This window comes from Rattus norvegicus, chromosome 14 (genome assembly GCF_036323735.1).
Source record: "Rattus norvegicus strain BN/NHsdMcwi chromosome 14, GRCr8, whole genome shotgun sequence".
Taxonomy (NCBI): domain Eukaryota; kingdom Metazoa; phylum Chordata; class Mammalia; order Rodentia; family Muridae; genus Rattus; species Rattus norvegicus.
This window is the reverse complement of record NC_086032.1, coordinates 2,544,789-2,567,357: the sequence shown is the minus strand read 5'-3', so window position 1 is coordinate 2,567,357 and position 22,569 is coordinate 2,544,789. Positions and strand designations below refer to the sequence as shown.

At 43.4% G+C, this 22,569-nt stretch overlaps 1 protein-coding gene across 21 annotated transcripts in view; it reads left to right on the top strand.

The window, feature by feature from the left end:
• Brdt (bromodomain testis associated) overlaps nt 1-22,569 on the top strand; it is a 58,506-nt gene that overhangs the window by 23,423 nt on the left and 12,514 nt on the right. For 9 of the 21 annotated variants that reach the window (NM_001402393.1, XM_063273026.1, XM_063273025.1 and 6 more), the window contains exons 7-15: nt 694-1,044; nt 6,920-7,048; nt 7,847-8,035; nt 9,378-9,547; nt 9,762-10,042; nt 10,160-10,285; nt 10,352-10,534; nt 19,749-19,810; nt 20,515-20,689. In NM_001402393.1, the coding sequence (NP_001389322.1) occupies nt 694-1,044; nt 6,920-7,048; nt 7,847-8,035; nt 9,378-9,547; nt 9,762-10,042; nt 10,160-10,285; nt 10,352-10,534; nt 19,749-19,810; nt 20,515-20,689 (1,666 nt within the window). Of the gene's footprint in view, nt 1-693; nt 1,360-6,919; nt 7,049-7,846; nt 8,036-9,377; nt 9,548-9,761; nt 10,043-10,159; nt 10,286-10,351; nt 10,535-11,054; nt 11,587-19,748; nt 19,811-20,514; nt 20,690-22,569 lie in introns of those variants that run through there. The other 12 variants (XM_063273032.1, XM_063273031.1, XM_063273030.1 and 9 more) reach the window with 6 other exon arrangements.

Sequence of the window (22,569 nt, the reverse complement as noted above, 5' to 3'; positions counted from 1 at the left end):
AGCCTGTTGCAGGCACTAGACACCATGTCTGCCCATTTATTTCCCTGTCATGGATAGTGACCTAGGGTAGTAACCGAATGTTAGCGATTTCTTAAGTAGAATTTGGACCATTTTACTATCTTGATGGTATTGCTATCAAAAGCTGCCCACCTTGATCCAATTTGGAGGTGCAGTCCTGGAGTGCTAGCACTCACTCAAAAGGCTGTAGCAGAGGTCACTGCTTGGAGAAGAGTCTGGAATACATTTGAGAGCAGCCTGGGCCACAGAGTAAAACATAGCAAAACCAGTTGTCCATAGTTACATGGGCGGGTTTTTTCTATTAATGTAGCAATTAAAATGTTTCTTAGTTTTGTAACATTGTGGTCCGTGCCGCACACCTGGCCTCTATAGTTTACACCTTAAGAGTGTGTGTCTATCTCAGCTAATTCCCTGTTCTCAGAAACATACTTGGTATAAACATGACTTTGATTTTCCGTCTTTCATTTGTCTTTTAAGAGTTATATAAGATTTTTTTGGGCTGTGGGAAGAACCATCAAAACTATTTGTTCTGTCTGTAAAATCAGAATTAACTCTAACTAATATTTAATACATGTGTGTGAAAATCCTCTCATAAAACTTGGTGTTGGCAATTGTTTCTACTGTTTGTTAGTGCATGGTGCCTCCTTAAGTGCTTCTTGTTGAACTGTTCTTTAGATTACAAAGGGTGTGAAGAGGAGGGCGGACACAACAACTCCTACCACTTCCTCAGCTAAAGCAAGTAGTGAATCCCCTCCGCCACTGAGAGAAGCGAAGCCGGCGAATGCGCCAGTGAAGGAAAACACAGTGAAGAGCGTCCTGCCAGACTCTCAGCAGCAACACAGGGTTTTAAAAACGGTCAAAGTAACGGAGCAGTTGAAGCACTGCAGCGAGATTCTTAAAGAAATGCTTGCCAAGAAGCATCTGCCGTACGCATGGCCCTTCTACAACCCTGTGGACGTGGATGCTTTGGGACTCCACAACTACTATGACATTGTCAAAAACCCCATGGATCTTGGAACGATCAAGGTAAATACTGCCTGAGTGGGAAGAGCTTGCTTTCCTTGTCTTGATTGTAAAAGTGTCCCATCATTGCAAAGAAATCGGTCCAATGTCCAGGAAACTGAAGACAATTACATCAGAGTACTAACACTGAAGAGGACATTGGGACGCTTTAAATACATCTTGCTTTCCTGTAAACACAGCCATCTCACGAGCTAGTGGAGATTGAACTAGGGCCCTCAGTAATCTTACACAGCATCTCCTGGCCCTGGCTCTCTTTAAAGCATGGCTTTGTTTCATTATTTTTATTAATATAGTAAAGTTTGTTAACTTGCTACTAAACTTTGTGTTTGCCCTCGTTTCTTGTATTCTGCTGTCTCCCTCCAGGTTTGTACTGTTAGTTAAAATTCAAAATCAGTGGTCATTTTTGTTGATTTATAGACCATAAACTCAGTTTTTACATAGACGGTCATTTTCTCTCAACACTTGGATGACGTTCCAGCATCCGTTTGCTGTCATTGCTCCCACATGGTGTGTCCTCCTCTCTCCAGCCGGCACTTGTTTATATGCACCCTGTACTGGGAGTTAACCTTTTCAGTGTGAGGATCCACGTCATCAGTTTTTAACTGTGACATCTTAAAAGAGTACTGTTTTATTTTTCAACACACATAAACTCAGACCCACAGGTTAAAGAGTACTATCTGGCCAGGCAGTGGTGGCTCCCACCTTTAATCTCTCAACACATGGAAGGCAGAGGCAGGCAGATCTCTGAGTTTTTCAGCCAGTCTGGTCTACAGAGCAATTTCCAGGATAGCCAGGACTACCCAGACAACCCCTGTCTCAAAGCCCCAGACAGACAGACAGACAGACACACACACACACACACACACACACACACACACACACACTCTCTCTCTCTCTCTCTCTCACACACACACACATACACACGGAGAAAGAGACAGAGACAGAGACAGAGAATGTTGTCTGAATAGCCATACGTTGGGATGTAAGTAAGAGTCTGTGTTTAGTGTATCTCAAGGAGAGAAAGTAACTTGCAGAATAGTCGTGAGGTAAAGAAAACAGTTCCGAGCACTATCTTAGTACTTAAAGCATAGGCAGGATGTGAGGGAGACGCAGGGGAGGGCACGGTGGGAAGGAGGGCAGGTCCTAAGAAAGCTGCTGCAGAGAAACAAGATCCCTGTTAAACATGAGAGTCTCGGCTGACTCAGGACTTGTGGTGTTTTCTCTGGGAGCTGGGTACATACCAGCTAAGCTGTCAGAGGGTTCCTGAAACAGGAAGGTGTGGACTTTAATTCAGCTCTGAAATCATTCTCATTTGTCACTAATGTGCCTGGTAGAGAGTACACTGGAGACAGAGTGATGCCTCGGTGTTTAAAGCCCTGTGTGCTCTCGCAGGGGACCTGGGTTCAGTTCCCAGTGTCCACGCAGTGGCTTACAACTGTCTTTCCTGGAAAGTTTGAAAAGACCCATCCCTTGCCTGCCTTTTTGGATACCTGGCATACACACGGAACACCAACATACATGCAAAGAAGATATATAAACTTTTAAAAGAATCAGGAGGCAAACATAGGGTAGATCTCTGAGTTCAAGGCCGTCCTGCTCTACATAATAAATCCCAGAGAAATCCTGTCTCAAAAAAGAACAAAACAAAATGGTGGGTACATCCTGTATCATCCAGCCTGGCTCATGACACTTGCCTGGTGGATGCTGGGATCCATGCACCATTACACCGGACCTTGCATTTCTTTAATTTAAAACGAGCCTCACATAATTCGCCTGTTTGTTGGTCTGTGGGTCGTAACTCACATCCCTGTTACTCTTACACTTCTAAAGTCTTTTCATCGCTGTCTCACTGTAGACTTTCCATTTCAAGACAGTCTGAAGTGCTTTCCAGTTGATTTTGCCCACAATGCGCCTTTCATTCTCTTTACTTGTAAATGCTCATTGATTTCTTTTGTACATGTAAAATTTGATAATATAGAACAATGTTTGACATTTGTTTAAAAAATGCACATAATGGTGTCCCCCCCTCCCTTCTTCCCTGCCCCACCTCTTTCCTCTCTCCCCCTCCCTCCTCCCTCTCTCCCTCCCTCCCTCCCATTTGCTTACATTCTGGTTAGCACACAAAGAGGTGGGTTCCTGTGACTCTTTCCTTTGTTTCCCTTTGCTCGTTTGCTTGTTGAGACAGGCTCTCATGTAGCCCAGGCTGGCCTCCCAGAGCTGGGTTACAGAGATGCACACTGTGTTGGCCATGGCATTTCTGTAATATACATCACTATACTTCGTTCTTGTCTGCCACCCCCATGGCTCCTTCTGCCGTGTTCATCCCCGTTATTCCCATTGATAGGACCCTCTTTCCTTTGAAACATACACTATTACCTTCTGTCGGTCCCTTTCTGCCACCTCTTTACTGCTCTTTCTACTTTCATACTGCACATACAGCTTTACATATATGTACATGCTGCATATATATACACACAAATGTGCAAAAATTTAAATCTAGATCCCTCACATAAGAGAAAGCACTTGTCTTCCAAGTCTGTCTTATTTCACTTAACATAATTTCAGTTCTGTTTTCCTACAAAACTTAGATTTCATTCTTTCTTAGAGCCGAGTAAAAATCTATTATGCATGTGCCACATGTTCATCAGTCATCCGATGATGAGCACCTCAGGTGGCTTTACATCTTGTCTGTCATGCACAGAAATGGCAGCAATCATGATTCGCTGATTGAGAGTCCTTTGTGGACTTAGATGAGATGCAGGACCATGTGGGGCAGTTCTCTTTTGCATTTTTAAAGGACACCCCATACTGATTTCCAGAGAACCTAATATAGATTGCCATTCTCACCAGCAGTGTATAGAGTACCATTTTCCTGTATCTTCCCCAGTTTATGCTGGTTTCCCCCTCTTGATATTATCCATTCTGACTGTGGTAAGATAGAAAATCCACGTAGTTTTTTATTTTTGCCTCCTAAGATAGATAAGGATATTGAACACTTTTAACTGTCCATTGGCCATTTGCGTTTCTTCCTTTAAGAACTGCCTATTACATTCACTAGTCTCCCTTATTTTAAATGATGTGGTTTGTTTGCATGTGTATATGTACGTGACAAATCTCTATAGTTTCTAGCACTAATCCTCTTGTGGTCTAGTTTATAGTCATTCAAGACTTCCATCCATCCATAGGCTGTCTCTTGATTCTGCTGATGGTTTCTTTCTGCTACATGGAGTTTTTAATACCAAATAATACAACTTATCAATTCTTGTTTTTTATTTACTGAGCTGTTGGAATACTTTCCCTCCCCTCCCGCACAGGATCTCCTTTTCATTATTGGTATACTGGAAAAAGCTACTGGTTTTGTTGTTGTTTCTGAACCCCGCTGCATTGCTCACAGTGTTTGTCATCCCCGGAGGTTTCCATGGAGGCGTTAGGACCTTTTAAGTACAGCGTCACGTTATCTACATGCAGGAGCTCCGACCCTCTCTTCCGTGTGCCATCTTTCTTTCTTTCTGTGCTCTCACTGCTCTAGCTGGATTGAGTAGGAGCAAAGAGTGCGCTCCCTTGTCCTAGTCCTGACTTCAGTGGAGGTTCATTTGTCCCCCATGCACATAAAGCTGCCGTGGCTTTGTTGTCTGTGCACCTTAAATGTTGGGCTGTCATCTCCTTATCCTTAGTTCAGGGATTTTACCATGAAAGAATGTTGGCCTTTGTCCAAGGCCATTCTCCATTCTCAAAATGATAGTGTAGACTCCTCCTCCTCCTCCTCTGTGCTTTCCCTGGGTCACTGGCTGTCCTCTGCAGGTCTGTGGTCCACTTCCTTCCCTTGTTCCCCTGGTTTTAAATCTCCCGTAAGGTCACTGATCACTTTTACTAGTTTACGGTTTAAATCTTCATCCAATGTTTTATTCCATCCCATGTCTTTGAATTCAGTAGCTAAGGAAAGGTATGCTCTTTTTGGAGAAGTCACCTTGCTTTCTCGTGGTTTTGGGAGAGTGTGGGTTTCTGTGTGTTGTGTACATTTGTTTGTTATCTCTCCTGGTTTAATTTGTTTTTTTTGTTTTCTTAAGGAATAGCTATGAACACCATTAAAACAAGAGAAAATAACTTTTTAAACATGAGATATAGAAGTACAGTGAAAATTGATTAACAATCACTAATATACCATTTATAGTTGGGAAACAGAAAATGGCAGAGGGCCAAAGTTTAAAACAATGATTAAATATAAAACCAGCTAAAGAATAAAGCTATGGCAGGGAGGAGAGGAAGAGGGAAAATAGAAGCAAGGATAGAAAAAGAGAAACAGGGAAGGAGAAGAATCTTCTGAAGGAGAAAATACATAGTAGTGGGAAAGTAAACATGGAAAAAATTACTCGATAACGAGACAATGTAAAAAGTTATAATGCGAGGGATGAGAAGAGGAGAACACGAGAGCTGGTTTTTAATACATAAATCAGGTAAGATCAGCCCTAGTGGAAGCACAATAGGAAAACATCAAAAGGGAGACTGAACGGAGACAAAAATGGATTATATGAAAATAAATTTTTAAAATGAAAGCTCTTCCTAAATTGGAGAGATGATGGGCATGGAGAGGTGGCTCCCCAGGTCCACTTGCAGTCAGACCTGACAGCCTGAGTTAGGTCCCCGGGACCACATGGGAGAAGGAGAAAGCTCACTTCTATGGCTGTCCTGACCTCCATAAGAGAGTCGTTGCGCACACATACACATGGCACAGCTTGGGGAGGGGCAGAGCAAGAAGACAAAGTTTTGACTTCTTCGTTGTCTCTTCCAACTTGGAGATGGCCAGCGACATGCACAGGTCAGCTGACTTGACGCCTCCACTTTAGCTATGCCTGCAGTTGTATATCGGGTCTGTGCTGCTAAGCTGTGGCCTATGGACTGGGCAGCTTCTCCTGCCCTCTGGAAGATCCCTAGTTTCAACCCTTGGTACAGCTAATATTCTGGCCAAACAGTTTCTTACAATGGGAGAAGGCAAAGCAACCAAGGGGCTGAAATCTGCAGACGCAGCCCTGCCTTCAGTTTCAAATGCACAACATTCATTGGTCCCTGCTGGGGGTGTGGCCACAGGCATGGGCATGTCTGTTGCAACTGCAGAGTTCTTGGACCACAAGCATGAACCTCCTGGCAGGTGGGTGGCTCTGCCCATTGACCTCAGGCTTGGGGTGTCAGCTCTAGCCAGTTGGTTGGTGAGGCTGTCTCCAGGCCCCTAGGTATCTTCTACCCTCATGGCCCAGGCAAGACTCCTGTCTCTTGTCCCTTTGGTTTGTCGAGTTCTTGCCCATCTGCTCCTAGACTTATCATTCACATTGGGTCTGTGACAGATTGAATTCAGGCTCAAATGGGACCTAGGCTGCAGCCCTCTGAGCCAGGAGATCTTTCTCCCTCTGCCAATCCCTCCTGCTCAAAAGGTCACTGTCTCAGCCAGGGCCACAGCTGGATTTGAGGCCTGTGAGAACTGTGGATAGAACCACCCAGTGTCTTTCTCACTGGGGATGCCTGGCTTGTCTTTTGGATGTAGTGGACTTCTTCCTCAAGTAGGAAGCCATAGTGCTGGCCCTGCGTCTGGCTTCGGGCTCTCTTTGCTGTTCCCCATCTTGTTGCCCACCTGTTTTTCCATATTTCTAAGCTGCCCATTTACGAATTTTCAAAATTCTTCCTTTTCTCTGGGATGAAGGCTTTTTAAAAGTTTTTTTTTTTTATTCTCCCAACATGCATAGAGGCAAATGTCTAGGCCATCGTCTTACCCAGACATTGGAATATTTTCTCTGTGTTATTTTCTCCGTTTCCCAGTACATCTCATTCGTTTCATGTGAATTGACTTTAGTTGTTTGTGAACCTTTGTAATTTTTCCTTAACTCAGGGGAAAATGGACAAGCAAGAGTATAAGGATGCGTGTGAATTTGCTGCAGATGTCAGGCTGATGTTTATGAATTGCTACAAGTACAACCCTCCTGATCATGAAGTTGTGACCATGGCCAGGATGCTTCAGGTGAGGTTTTACCCACTCTCTGAGCGCTTACCTTTGAGCACAATATACATATTTCTGAACCATAACTCAAGAGACAAAGGATACCCTCTGTCCCTAATCGTGCTATATAATGTGTAAATTGCGCGTTTCATGGTGGGGTTTCCCCTCTTGGTTATAAGCTTTAGCGGCACAGTTGTTTAGAGGAAGCTGCCTACTTTGCAGAAGAAATCAATCAATGAATCGTTAGTGAGAAGAGGGTGGCAGGTCCCTGGTGGTACTGACTGAACCCTGTCCTGCTTCAGGAGAGGGCCCAGTTTTGAGTCATGGAAAGGTAGAACTGTATATGACATGACGGACCTTAACTACCAACAAAGGTCGATCCTGCTGAGAGACATAGCGGAGGCGTGCTGAGGCACGGAGTATGTGCCGACAGAAGGAAGCATCATGTTGCACTTCCTCTGGGGCGTCTTAAAGAAGTCTGCCCAGATATGTCCATGTGTACTTTTTTTTTTCTTTTTTTCGGAGCTGGGGACCGAACCCAGGGCCTTGCGCTTGCTAGGCAAGCGCTCACCACTGAGCTAAATCCCCAACCCCCATGTGTACTTTTAAAGGTGTTCTTTTCACCACATTAAGTCAGAAATGGAGAAAATCAAACCAGGTGGTGCATGCCTACAGTCCCAGCACTCTGGAGGTGGGCAGGAGGATTTCAAGTTCCAGGGCAGCCTGGGCTACATGGTGCACTCCAGGCCAGCCTGGACATGGTGAAACTCTGTCTCAAAATAAACCAAAAAATGTGAACAGGTTAATTTTCCATTATAGGACGTTTTTGAAATGCATTTTGCCAAGATTCCTGATGAACCTGTTGAGAGTATGCGTGCATGTCACCTTACAACAAACAGTGCAAAAGCCCTCAGTAGAGAAAGCAGCAGCGAGGCCTCCTCGGGGGACTGCTCTTCCGAAGACTCTGAGGACGAGCGAGTACAGCGTCTTGCCAAGCTTCAGGAGCAGGTGGCCGCATAGGACGCAAGTGTTGATGGTCCCCAAGCTGCTAGTCTGTGACGAAGTCCTCGCAGATATTCAGCTTTATAGTTAGATCACCTGATGCCTACAGCCGTAGTCACAGCACCTGATGCCTACAGCCGTAGTTACTTTTTGGCACATTTGCCATGTTTAATATTTCCTACTTAAATATCTGTATGCTATGCAAGTCTAGAGGCACTGCCACCTCCTCTTCCTCCTCTTCCTCCTCTTCTCCTCCTCCTCCTCCCATTCTCTTCCTCCTCTTCTTTTTCCTCCTCCTCTTCTTCTTCCTCTTTTTTCTCCTCCTCTTCCTCCTCCTCTTCCTCCTCTTCTTTTTCCTCCTCCTCTTCTTCTTCCTCCTCCTCCTCCTCTTCTCCTCCTTCTCCCATTCTCTTCCTCCTTTTCTTCTTCCTCCTCCTCTTCCTCTTCCTCTTCCTCCTCTTCTCTTCCTCCTTCTCCCATTCTCTTCCTCCTCTTCTTTTTCCTTCTCCTCTTCTTCTTCCTCTTTTTTCTCCTCCTCTTCCTCCTCCTCTTCCTCCTCTTCTTTTTCCTCCTCCTCTTCTTCCTCCTCCTCCTCCTCCTCCTCCTCCTCCTCCTCTTGGAACTGTCTCGTGTGCCTGGCTTGTCATGAGCTTGTGCTCCTTCTGCCTCTACCTCCCAGCGCTGGATGGCTGGCGTGCACCAAGATGCCTGGGGATTATTTACAACTCTGCTCCTTGCATTCCTAGTCTGAGTAGTTGGTTCTTATAATGTCTTATGTTTTTAAAATGAGATAACTTGCGACTTTCTGTGATAAAATAGTTAACTTTCCTGAGGTCATGTCTGAAGAATAGGGCTGGAGAGGTGTTCAGCAGCTGTTAGCACTGGCTGCTCTTCCAGAGGTCCTGAGTTCAGCACGTGTGTCAGGCTACTCACAACACCTGTAACTCCAGCTCCACAGGCACCTGTACCTACGTGACCACACATATATACACACACACGCTTATATAGTATGTATAATATATACTATATAATGCATCTTATATAATATATATATCTTTTGAAAGAAACTTTAACACTGAGAAATGTTACCTGTTCTTGGGCTGTTTTGATTTTATTACTATACTATATTATACTATACAGTTTGTTTATTATTTATTTATTTATTTATTATTTATTTGTATGCCCTTCAAAACAATGAACTTCCAAAATAAAGCAAAATCCTGAAGGAAATAGAATACAAAATGAGTTTCACAAAGGGTGGCATGTCTATGGAGTATTACATTTTTTCTAATATCTTTAGTGCTTTAGATACTAGTTTAAAGGCTTTTGTTTATTTTTCCTTTCCCAGCTTAATGCTGTTCATCAGCAACTACAAGTTCTGTCCCAAGTTCCATTACGTAAGCTGAAGAAAAAGAATGAGAAGTCTAAAAGGGCACCCAAAAGGAAAAAGGTTAACAGAGACGAGAACCCAAAGAAAAAGGCTAAGCAAATGAAGCAAAAGGAGAAGGCCAAGAGCAAGTAAGTATGCTCAGTGAGTGAATGCGTGGGAGGCGAGCTCGGTGAAGGACCGCACATTTAGCCTCTGCAAGGTCCTGGTTCTATCCTCCTGCCTAGATTAAGTAACTGATTAAGATGAAATGAATGTCTGTGTGATGTGGGTGCATTGTATGAAATTCCCACATCAATAAAAATATGTTTAAAAACATGAAACAAATATCTAATTTTGTTACAGTCAACCAAAGAAGAAGAAGCCACTTTTGAAATTGGAAGAGGAAGACAATGCGAAGCCTATGAACTACGATGAGAAAAGGCAGCTGAGCTTGGACATAAACAAACTGCCTGGAGACAAGCTTGGTCGAATAGTTCATATAATACAGTCAAGGGAGCCTTCCCTGAGGAACTCCAACCCAGATGAGATCGAGATCGACTTTGAGACTCTGAAGGCATCCACACTTAGAGAACTGGAGAAGTACGTCCTGGCCTGTCTGAGGAAGAGGTCGCTGAAGCCCCACGGTAGGCCAGGCCCCGCCCATCCCTAGGTCCCGCCCCACCTTGCCTCTAGGCCCCGCCTCAGGCCCCGCCCCACCGCCAGGCCCCTCCCCGCACTCACGGTTGCTCCTCCTCTCACAGCGAAGAAGGTTGTCAGGTCTAAAGAGGAGCTCCATTCTGAAAAAAAGCTGGAGCTGGAGAGGCGGTTGCTGGACGTCAACAATCAGCTGAATTGTAGGAAACGGCAAACGAAACGTCCAGCAAAAGGTAGGTGGCGGTTTCTCCGCGCCCACCCGTGAGCCCTGACCGCTGTTAACGCTCCCTGTTTTGCAGTGGAGAAGCTGCCCCCGCCCCCGCCGCCGCCCCCGGAGCTGGCGAGTGGGTCCCGCCTGAGCGACAGCAGCAGCAGCAGCAGCAGCAGCGGCAGTGGCAGCAGCAGTAGCAGTAGCAGCAGCTCGGGGTCCGGGAGCAGCAGCAGTGACTCGAGCTCCTCCGACAGCAGCGATTCAGAACCAGGTTAGCTGGCTCGTAGGTACCGCCGCGGTGGGGGGAGTGGCCTTTTCCTGTGGAGTCGGGAGAGTGTTAACTGGAGGGCCTGTGCTTTGGATTCCAGCATCCTTAGTAACATGCACCAAGAGCCTTACTCTTTCCTTAAAAGAGACACTGTGTGAAAGGACGTGACTTGGGCCTTCTGGGAGGTCTCCTAGGAAATGTACGAGGTTGAAAAGCAGCGAGTGCTGTTTTACTTCTTAATAAAAACAGTATTTGGGACGCCTCAGTGTGTTCCCAGTGTACTTTGGGTCACTCTGATATAAAGTATGTCCTGTTTGGACCCTGCCTTCTGAGTTGAACTGTCGTTTCGAATTAAGAAGCCACTCACCCCAAAATTTGTAGAGAGTATTTTTTAATTTGTTTCTTAACTATAGATTATTAACTTTGATCTATAGAAAAAGGTGGGAGTACCACATATTCTTGTACAGTTTGTCAGTTGTATTAAACCAGGTCACTCATGTTTTCTTTGTTTTTCCATCACTAGTTGTATAGCTGCCATGCGATCACTGCCTACCCCACCACAGCAGGTGTGCCATTTTAACCAAGCAGCAAATGCAGAACCCAGGGCACTTTCTTCCCTACAATTTGCTTTATTGGTAATGGGATATTTCTTTTGAGGTTCAGTGTTTTTTGTTTTTTTGGTTTTTTTTTTTAATTAAAAAAATTCCACAGAAACTTTAGCTTAAAGAATTTCTTTTTTCAGTTCACAGTCAGGGCTTACAGTGATTCTGTTTTCCTTTGGTTTTGTTTCATTTATTTTTTTGTGGAGCTAGTCACTGCATTTGGTTTTCACATTTCTGAGTATGTAGTGGTGAACAAGTTTGTGAAATTTAAAAGAATTTTTACTTTGGTTAGAATTTGATATTTTAATGCATTTTAAAATCGTTTTAGAGTTCTTATTTCATATATTTGACTTCTAATCATAAAACAATACTGGAAAAATCCAAGTTGCATTTAGTATTTTAAATTGTAATTAACAATTGTAATTTCATCTAATAAAGCATTTGTGGCCCTAATGAGTTGCAGCACCTTGTCTTTTATTTGTAGGGTAAAACTATTATTCTGTTGGTTCAAATTATCTAGCTTAAATTTAGTAAATGCTTTGAGTGCTAGAAAAGAATGCCACATAGAGTGTTTTAGTATAGCACCTCCCTCCCTCCCCACTTTGCTTACTGTGTAGCCTGACCTCACATTGTAGGCCAGAGTGGACTTGAACTCAGCAATCCTCCTGCCTCTGCCTCCCAACAGGTGTGCTGTACCACACCAAATCTTGACATGATAGCCTAGTATGTTACTTGAAGAGAAGAAAAAAAAAATTTTTTTTTTTGGTTCTTTTTTTTTTTCGGAGCTGGGGACCGAACCCAGGGCCTTGCGCTTCCTAGGTAAGCGCTCTACCACTGAGCTAAATCCCCAGCCCCGAGAAGAAAATTTTTATCATCATCTGGGTATTCTTTTTTTTTTTTTTTTGTTCTTTTTTTTTTTTTTTTTTGTTCTTTTTTTCTTTTTCGGAGCTGGGGACCGAACCCAGGGCCTTGCGCTTCCTAGGCAAGGGCTCTACCACTGAGCTAAATCCCCAGCCCTCATCTGGGTATTCTTAAAATGCTACAGAAACGTTTTTTTCTAACTTTAACACAACAGCTCAAACTCAGAATTCTAATGCTAAAACGCTGAGTTTGAGTCTGAAAACCAGCACTCTGGCTGGTGTCGTGCTTTGCAGAGAGCTTTGTGTCTGCTGTGTGGTAGTAGGACAAAGGCAATGGTGCATGCAGGGCAAGCACCGCACCGCTGAGCTGTGTCCTCATGAGTGTCCTGGGCTAGGCCGGAGCTTGTGCTGTAGCCCAAGCCATCCTTGAACTTGCAGAACAATTTTATAAAGTTCTACAGAAGTTTGCTGTGGTTAGGATTTGTCATTCTAATACATTTTAAAGTCATCTGGGGGCTCTTATTATAAAGTATTTCTTATATTTGACTTCTGAGCATAAAACAGTACTGGAAAAGAAATCCAAGTTGCATTTACGACTTCAAGTTGTAGGTTGTAGGCTCCTGCACATGCAGATTGCTCTAGAAGATTTAAAAATATATAATGTTAAAATAAAAGCAACAAATTTTATTCCCTCTCTTGGCACTGTTGAGTGAACCCAAGGTCTTACATAATATACCAGGAAATCAATTTCACCATCAAGCTATATGTATTCCTCAGCTATTTATTTAACCATCTGAGTAGTTTGTGACTTGTTACACTGAGGTTGGTTTGTCTTCATGGTGGGCACTGAAATTGTCTTTTGCCATTGTTTGAGGTGGAGTCTCACTGTGTAGCCCTGGATAGACTCAAACTCCTGTTCTTTCTCTCACAGCCTCCTGAGTGCTGGAATCACAGGCATGTACTGGTATATCTGGCTTGTCATTTATTCTTGAAATTTTAATTTTTGAATATACAATCTATATACTTTACTAGAGGGAAATGGTATTTAAGTGTATTATAAATTGCAAAGTCTAAAATGGAAAAACATGCATCTATGCTTTCAATAAACAAATTAAGTTATAGGACCTTGTAATACTTTATTTAATACTAAACTGATACTAAATAACTACTTCAATACTAATACACTTTAAAATGCCTTAAACTTATTAATTTCTAGTGTGTAAACTAAGAACATTTTTACTTCCCTGAGAATAACAATACATTTTTAAGCAGGATTATAAATGAGAAAAAAGTAAGTCAGACCCCCATCTATGCAATATTTTTGTAAAAGTAATGAACGCCGGACCTCTGTTCCTGATTATGTAGCATTTGTGCAGTAAGTGACAAACATGTGGCCAACTTTCATCGATTGGTGGAAATGGGGTATTTACCCCTCAAAAAGTGATAATCGCATATATTAACAAAACATCAAATAAGAATAAAGGTAGGCATAGTTGCAGATACTTGTAACCCCAGCATTCAGGGAGCTGAGGCCAGCTACTAGGGATAAAACTTTGTTTCAGTAAAACAAAAGTTAACTGAAAGTATCCATAGGATGTCGACTTTATAACTGATAGTGATTTGTTCAGAGTGGATGCAGGTGGATGCCATGATCCTGAGAATCTAGGTGGCAGAAGCAACTTTCTGAAAGCTTTGGTGACATACATACTTTCTTACTTAAAAGCTAGTCATATTTTTAATTTATCTACATTTTAATACTTGCTATAATGGATTTGTTAACATTTTATGGGCATTTGTTAATTCTGTTTGACAATGTTTTATTATGACATTTTCATTCGTGTACATGTTCTAATAATACCTGTGTCCCCCTTCACTTCTGTTCATCCCCTTCCTTTTCCCAGCTGCCCCTTCTAACTCTGTGTGTGTGTGTGTGTGTGTGTGTGTGTGTGTGTGTGTGTGTGTGTGTCCCAGTGAGTGCCATCGGGGGTGAAAACTGGTGATCACCCACTGAGATAATGTCCCTTCCTGTGTATCAATTGCTAACTGCCTGTCCATTCTCAGTTCAGGGTGGGGCCCACAGCTCCTTCCCCTCCATGACAGCATAATGGGATCAACGGCTCAGTCCTGTGGCAGTTTCTCTCTGGATTATTTCAGCTTCTTGACTATGACAGTTTTGTTTTTGTTTCCATTAGTCCTAATCTTTTAGGGTGTTGGGTGTCGGGCAGGGGCAGATTCCTCTGTTAAGTTCCTGTTCTTACTATATTGTGGGTTAGTTTCTCTGCAGTAGTGCTCTGTTTAGGTGTAGCAAAAATTTTAAAGGTAATGTCCTGGTTAGGGTTTTGATTGCTGTAATAAAACACCAAGACCAAAGCGATTGGAGAGGAAAGGGTTTATTTGGTGTACACGTCCACAGCACTGTTCACCATGGAAGGGAGGCAGGACAGGAACTCAAACAGAGCAGGAACCTGGAGGCAGGAATAGCTTGTTAGCCTGCTTTGTTATAGAAAATATAATAATGACCAAGGGTGGCCCCATCCACAATAGCCTGGACCCTCCCCCATCAATCACTAATTTTAAAAAAAATGCTCTACAGGCTTGCCTGTAGCCAAAACTTGTGGAGGCATTATCTCATTTGAGGCTCTCTTCTCCACTGAGTGTAGCTTGTTTCAAGTTGACACAAAACTATCCAGTACAACTGACCCCTTGTCAGCTTTACACACAACATACATCACTATTAAACCACAACCTTTCCTTTCTTGTTCATCCCTAAGATCTCGCATTAATATGAACATCACAATTTAAATATTCCAAATTTTTAAAGTTTCTCCGTCTTTAAAAACTCAAACATTTAAAAGTCCAAAGTCCCTTATCTACTTTCTTTTAAAATACAAAGTCTTTGTAAAACTCTAAACGCTCTTTAAGAGTTTCAAATCAACTGTGTGCTTATGTAAAACAAAAAAATAATTTCTCATTTCAAGAGGGAAGAACCAAATTCCACCGTTTCCATTGCTCTCAACTTTATCTTCCCAGATGCCACAGAACAACTTCCCACCACCCAAGGCCCTGCAGCCCTGTTCATCATGGAAGGAAGTCAGGATAGAAACTCAAATGAGGCAGGAGCCTATGTACAGGCCAGGGCACAGCTTCCTAGCTTGCTCCCACGGCCCAGCTGAGCCTGCTGGAATACAGAACTCAGGACCACCAGCCCACATTGTGGGTCCCACCCACAATGGGCTGGGCCCTTTCCCATCAGCCACTAATTAAGAAAACACCCTATAGTCTTGGCTACAGCCTTGTCGTACTTAATAAGGGGTATTTTCTCAGTTGCAGCTCCCTCCTCTCCAGTGATTGTAGCTGGTCAGACTAAAGCTAGCCAGCACATTACTACTGAAAAGCACCAGTGTTGTAAGTAGCTGCCAGGTTTCCTCTGAATCTCTCAAAGAGCCACTGCCCATTATTCTGAAACCTTGTTTGTACTTTTTTCTGCCCATTTTCCCTTGGTCAAGCAGTACTAATTACACAGTAAAGTCTTGTTTAAAAGCCATCATTTCAAGCAAGATACTTAATCTGTTTCAAGAGTTGCTAGTGAAATTCCAAATCTTTCTAAAAGTAAATGTGAGAACTTGTAGACTGGAAGCAGTATTTCATTGCAAATTTCAATGTTAATTTGGTCATTTAAAATTTCTTTTTGACTGACATCAACATCTGCAAACAGTCATGTACAGATCAGTCAAGAACATTTATTAGACATTGGTACAGATATAAAACCTTTAAGTTCACTTTTTATGTCTGTCAAAGTACCGAGTATAAGATTCATGATATGGGTGGGGCTTCAAAATTAATTCTGGCATCGCCTGTGTTGGGTGCTCTAGTGCTCAGGTAGGGGCTATTGAGACAGTTCTGGCATTGATTATGCTTGGACACATGACAAAGAGGAATATATTCAAAGTATTGATGTAAACATCCCTATAGCCCATCGGCCACCGGATTTTTACCCCGCACTGGTGATTACGATTGGATTGTGAAGGCAGACAGCCATCCTTGGGCAAGCTCAAGGCCAGCCCAAACTGCATGAGGCCTAGTCTCAAATTAAATAAAAACGAATGAAATCCCAGTGCTTCTGATGGGAACCTATGGGAAAGGTCCTGGAAACTACGTGAGTGTAAGTAAGCTCAGGTGGAGTGAAGCAGAATGTGTGAGACAAGTTTCATGTGACCGATAGGCAGATAGCGCAAAGCAACACCACAGTAATAGCATCGTGCTGCTAAGGTAGGAGTAAGTGACTTGTCACCTCACTGCTGCCCAGGTCTTCTGCAGAGGTACTGAGAGTATGACTAAAGCTCTCGTCAGCTGACATCTTTAGACTCAAAGGACTGGAAGGGTTTAGAAAGTAAAAGCCAAGGATGCATCTTAGTCCAGCAAGATAAAGACCGGTTTATACACTGAGGTCTACATTGAAGTTGGACCTTGCAGTAGTCCTTTCTTTCTCACGCATTTTTAATTTTATTTTTATACAAGCCAGGTCTTCCTGGGTAAACAGTTCTCTGCAATAGCCTGTCTTGACCTTGGCAACACTAGAAGGTACTGAAAGCTCCTGACAGTACTATGGGTAAATCTGGATTTGAATGGACAGGGAGACAGGGATGATTCATAGTCTTTAAAATGTACCAGGGATCGGGGTGATACAGCACAAGGATGGCTCAGCAGTCGAGAGCACTGGATGCTCTTCCAGAAGACGGGTTCAGTTCTCAGCACCCACATGTGGCTCACAGCCATCTGTAAGTCTGGGATCTCTGCAGGACCAGCTCACATGTCACACGCAAACAGTCACATGCAGGAAAGAACTAATAATTACTTATCATAGGTGAGAATAACTTTAGTCGTTTGTTCTTTTGTGGCTTTCCCTTTTCTGACTCAAGTTGAAGTCCTCTTTGCAGAAGGAGCAGGTTTTTATGACTGGTTTGTTCTGAATGTTAAAGAAACTACTAAACACAAGGAAAATAGCTGAAGGTTCTTTACAGGGACCAAATTGCTTGGTATGGGACTGGTTGCCGGTGTCTGTAACCACGAGAATGTGATCTGGACAAGTCCCCCTACCTCAGGACCTGCTGTCTCTGTAGCGTCAGATGCAGCTGCCCCACAAGGGGTTCAGTCACTTGTGCAGGCTTTTAGAATGGAAATGTTGGTAACTATCTCTCCTGTGTGTGACGTCATACTCTGGCTTTGTGTTGTGACACCTCTTGGGATTTTATTCCAAACCGACTTGCTGGTGGCATTTTGGTGTCCCTAGAGCATTGGCCTTGGTACCTTGATAGGTAAATAGGTGCTTTTTACCTTTTAACTGACTCCCCACCAATTCCAGCTATTTTTTCCAACTCTAGTAAAGTTTTTTGTATAGTTTAGAATAAAAACTTTATACAAAAATTTTAAATTAGGTTTTTGAGAGATGTGAAATTCAGACACAACATGCCTCGTATGCGTTTGATCCCTGGTCCGTGCTCATTACTCAGTGAGAGCTTCTTACAGTAGCATGGACATAGCCAGAGGCCCCGAGAAATTAGTGCTAATAGATACGTGCTCAAAATTGTGGTCAACTCAATCGATGTCTCCCACATCTGGCAGGTCTTTATTACTAATTGAAATATGGTGTTCAGCTTAATAGCAGAAATGCACGTCTATGTTTTAATGCCCAAACCAGAAACAGTTACTTGAGCACAGTCCAGGGAACCAGAGGCTCTCATCACTCACCTGCTGATGTCTCACAAAGCATTCAGGGTGAGGATGCTACAGTGCAGTGACAAGCACACCATGTGAACTGGGCGACTCTGCAGTTCCTACTTAATATTCTTTGCCTTTTGCTAGTATCTCCAGATCTTGAGGCTCTAATTTTTATAAGTTTTATAGTTTTCCATGTCATGAAACTAAGGAGATCTTCTCCAGCTTTCCTTGGCAAAACACCAATGAGGCATGTCATATTTTTAATTCCACCAAGGTGTTTATATTATAGGACATTGTAGTTTAGGTGCAGTTTGAATAAGACAAATTAATAAATATATATGTTAATATATTAATGAAACGTGCTTTGGGTTTTTGTTCAAAGCTGAAACTGTAGTTTCTCCTTTAAGTGTGAAGGAGCCCTGGATCTCTACCCTGTGTGTTCAGTCTCTTTCTGTCAGCCCTCTACCCAGCCCCAACACTAAAATCAGTCTTGGCTGAGTGATACTGGTTCGTGTCATTTTAAATACTTGAATTCTTTAAATTAAAACACAGCTTTGAGTACCATTTAGCAATTTTAACAGTGTCCAGCATCAAATATTTTAAGAGAGGAAAGAGCAGTAGCACATCCAGTGGAGACTGATGGCGTTTCAGGAGGCAGAAGGTAATTATTGAATTAGAATGCTTTAAGTTTGAATAGCATTTGATGTTGACCAGCCTTGGAACCCTTGGGCTCGAACCCCGAACCAAATACTATTCAGGTGGTTTGTGACAGCTGGCTCGGAGTGGTGGATTGGGTCTCCTGCTTCACCACAGGCAGAGGCCTGTGCTGGGGAGGACAGCATCACAGCCTGTTGTACAGTAGACAGAGAGGAGTCCAGCCATGCTGTGACAGCAGACAGCATATTATATTTGCTTCTACTTCAGTGTCAGCTGCTGCAAATATTTCTGAGGGTAGAGGAGGCCCTGTAAAGTCACTGGACCTCTGGGGCCTGCAGGCGATAGAGAAGGCTGCAGGCAGCTGGGTGAGCCCTGTTCACACAGACCAGGCCTGAGGACAAGGCCATGCTCAGCTACATCGTGAGTTTGAGGCCATCCTGGGCTAGTGAGACACTGTCTCCAAACAAACAAAGGAGAAAACCTATCTTGTTATCTAGTCTCCACTGCCAAATGCGTTTCAAGTAGATGGTCATCATCAGCTGGACCTGCGTGCTTAGTAAGGACATCAGGTACTTCACTTACAGTAAATGCTTCCTCTGTGCCCTGGCAGATGAATAGTACACTGTGCCTCTCTTGTGTTGTGTTCCATTCTCTGTGATTTTACCTAAGCCTCGTGGAGCATCCCCTACAGCGCGTTCGCTGCTGTACTTGGTGCCATGTCTGAAACCTTGAGCCCTGTCGTGACGTTCTTTTGAAGTACCTCTGGGCTCCTTATAGTCAGCGAGGTCACTGGGTTTTTGCCTGAACAGTATCCAAAGTGGAATTTCTGAATGGGTGTTTATTCCATCCTGAACAAAGAAGTTTGGAGAAATAATTTTTCCCACTTAAACAAAAGTAGGCTAACTTAAATAGGGCAAAATCTGTGACTTTAAGAGATTTGTATTAAAGGCATTCTTTTGAAAATGAGCTTTTTCTTTTCCCCCCCCATTAGCCCAAATGGTATTATTTTCTTTGTTTCCTTGAAAAATAATAAAAGATTATGGTTTTATGTATGTATGCATCTTAAAACAATCCAATCACTTACATTAACATATTTATCACTATATTTTCCGTGTTGAAAACACTTAAAAGCAACTATGTTAGCATTTTTCAAATATGTAATATATTACCAACCATATTCACGTTACAACAGAGCTCCTGAACTTGATCTTTTGTCTGCCTGAGAACTTTACCTGTCCCTGATATCCTGTGACAGGGAACTGAGTCCCTTTCAATGGGTTCTTAGTTTCTGCTACTTCTAATGTAGAAAAAAATGTATCGTGGTAGGGCTTTTCTTTTAAGCTTACAAATATTGAAATAATTATCTATATATGTTTTCAGAAATATCTCCTAAATTTACTGGAGTAAAACAGAATGATTTGCCTTCAAAAGAAAATACAAAGGTAAGTTGACTCTCTAACCTTAGCATTGAAAACAGGGCATGTGTTGTGACAGTTAGTGTAACTTTGTTTACAGTGGTTTGAGGGCTGGTGGGTGTGGCTTTGCACATAAGCAGTGTCCACACTGAGGAGGCAGAGGGAGGAGGACCACAGATTTAGGCTAGCCTGAACTATATAGCAAGAGACTGGAAAAAAAAAAGAGAGAAATAAAACATTTCTCATTTTGTTTACATTAAAAAGTCATTATTTTCTATCATTAACTAAGTGTTCAAAGACTTCCTCTCAAAGGCTGAAATATAGAAATGACTTGACTTCCTATAAGTCAAGCAGTTAAATGGAGTAAGTTTTAGAAACCTTGGCTCAGCCTAAGGCTGTGAATCCAGAGGTTTCTACTAACTGATTTGGTACAAAAACTGTGCTGTCCAGGGTCCAGTGTAAAATTTCTAAACAAAAACTAGGAGGAGAGCAACCTTCGGGGCTCTGGAGATCCAAGATCATAGGCGTTCAGCAGGGTATTTTCGGTTCCTAGGCCTTGGTCTTCTCATCTTCAGGGTCTGTCCCAGCAGGACTGTGTGACTTAAGGTGTAAGACATTTTCAAAAGGTACCATTAAAGCATCGTTAGTCTGCTGCTTATGTCTTGGTTCCAGTTCTCTTAATTATGCTTCTCTGTGGTTGGAAGTCTGAAGGATAACTTGATCTTTTCTAGCAGATACAGTGTTCTGTGCCCGACATAACCTCTGCTGAAACTGCCCTTGTTCAGCAGAGCACAGGGCCATGTGGAGCTCCAGGGAAGCCTCCCCAGCAGATGCCTGGTTGCCAAGTGCCACACCATCTTCAGGCCACAGAGAGCACTGCGTCTGTGCAGACTCAGCCCCTTGCAGGTAGGAAACACAAGTCAGGTGTTCTGTCTGATATGGACGCTGGAGGCCATGTGTGCCCAGAGTTGCCATGTTATACAGCCAAGGGTCAGTGAATGAGCTGGGTCCAGGAAGCTGCTTTATGCACATAAGCACGTGTTCTAATTATGTAATCTGACTATAGTTTATTCAGTGTATGGATGATGAGAAACCTCCTTCACTACCCAAACTTAACCAGGGTTAGCTACTTTGGTGAATGCTGCTCTACCACTGTGTGGAAAGCAAGCTGCAGTGCTGTGAGGAGAACAAAGCAGACTCTGTTTCCTTTTTGTCAGAGTCGAGCACACTCCAGCCTCCTTGACCTCACTGTGGACCCAGGGATGGCCTTGGCCTCCAGCCTGAGAAGAGCACAGACAGGGGTCTTGATTTTCTTGTTGCTTCTGGTGCAGGGCTCCATGCGGCTTGGTTTTGTCTGGAACTCAAATTACAGCTCATCCGTGAGGAGAAGAAAATGGAAATCAAGAAAAACATGGATTGGAGACTAGGCTTTGTAGCTCAATGGTAGATCGTATCATTGGCATGTATGAGGCTTCTGGTTCAGTTCCCAGTACCCGCCCCAAGCCCCAGAATACAAAAACCCTACAACCCATGAATAAACCTTAAGCAGAGAGAAAGAGGCGGGCAGGCAGATTGGCAGGCCACGAAGGCAGGGCGGAACGGGCCCAGAGGAAGGGCATTTGCGTCCTGTGAGAAGAATAAGAAGATGCGGCTGTTCTGGGTCAGCTTCTCAGACTACCATAGAATTTTGATTTTGAATGTTTATGCGACAAGGAATTTCAAACAGAAACATGACAATCAAACAACCCCACCCCACCCCACCCCCCAAGAAGCCCAGTATTGTGGGGCTGAGAGGGTGGCCCATTGGTAAAGCACTTGCCTCATGCATGAGCCTGAGGTTCCGTTCCCAGCACTGGGAAAGCAGCAATAAAAAGTTTATTTAAAAATTTTGCTGCTTACTAAATAGTGGGTTAAGTTGAAGATATTTTGACTAGTCAGTACCACATTAAAAAGCTGTTTGTAGTCTTAAGTCAAAGTTACTACAACTAAAACCAATGCTATGAGCATAGGAAGGCGGCTTTGTAGCAGGAGTCCAACTTGAGAGGAGGTGGCCTGCCAGATGATCTGACAGCTGGGTGGCAAGAGGTAGAGCTCCTTTGGCTATCCTGCTGGAACGAGTAAAAGCAGAAATGGGTGTCTGGGAGTCTAACATTTAATTTAAGTGTTGCCACAAATAATTAAGATAAATTGTTGTAATTTAGGAAGCCATAAGAAGGAAAAAAGGGAAGGAAGGAAGGAAAGAAGGAAAGAAGGGAGGGAGGGAGGAAGGAAGGAAGGAAGGAAGGAAGGAAGGAAAGAAGGAAGGAAGGAAGGAAGGAAAGAAGGAAGGAAGGAAAGAAGGAAGGAAAGAAGGGAGGGAAGGGAGGAAGGAAGAAAGGGAGGGAGGAAAGAAGGAAGGAAGGAAGGGAGGAAGGAAGGGAGGAAGGAAGGAAGGAAGGAAGGGAGGGAGGAAAGAAGGAAGGAAAGAAGGAAGGAAGGGAGGAAGGAAGGAAAGAAGGAGGGAAGGAAGGAAGGAAAGAAGGAAGGAAGGAAGGGAGGGAGGAAGGAAGGAAGGAAGAAGGGAGGGAGGAAGGAAAGAAGGAAGGGAGGGAGGAAGGAAGGAAGAAGGGAGGGAGGAAGGAAAGAAGGAAGGAAGGGAGGGAGGAAGGAAAGAAGGAAGGAAGGAAGGAGGAAGGAAAGAAGGAAGGGAGGAAGGAAGGGGGGGAGGAAGGAAGGAAAGAAGGAGGGAAGGAAGGAAGGAAAGAAGGAAGGAAGGAAGGGAGGAAGGAAGGGAGGAAGGAAGGGAG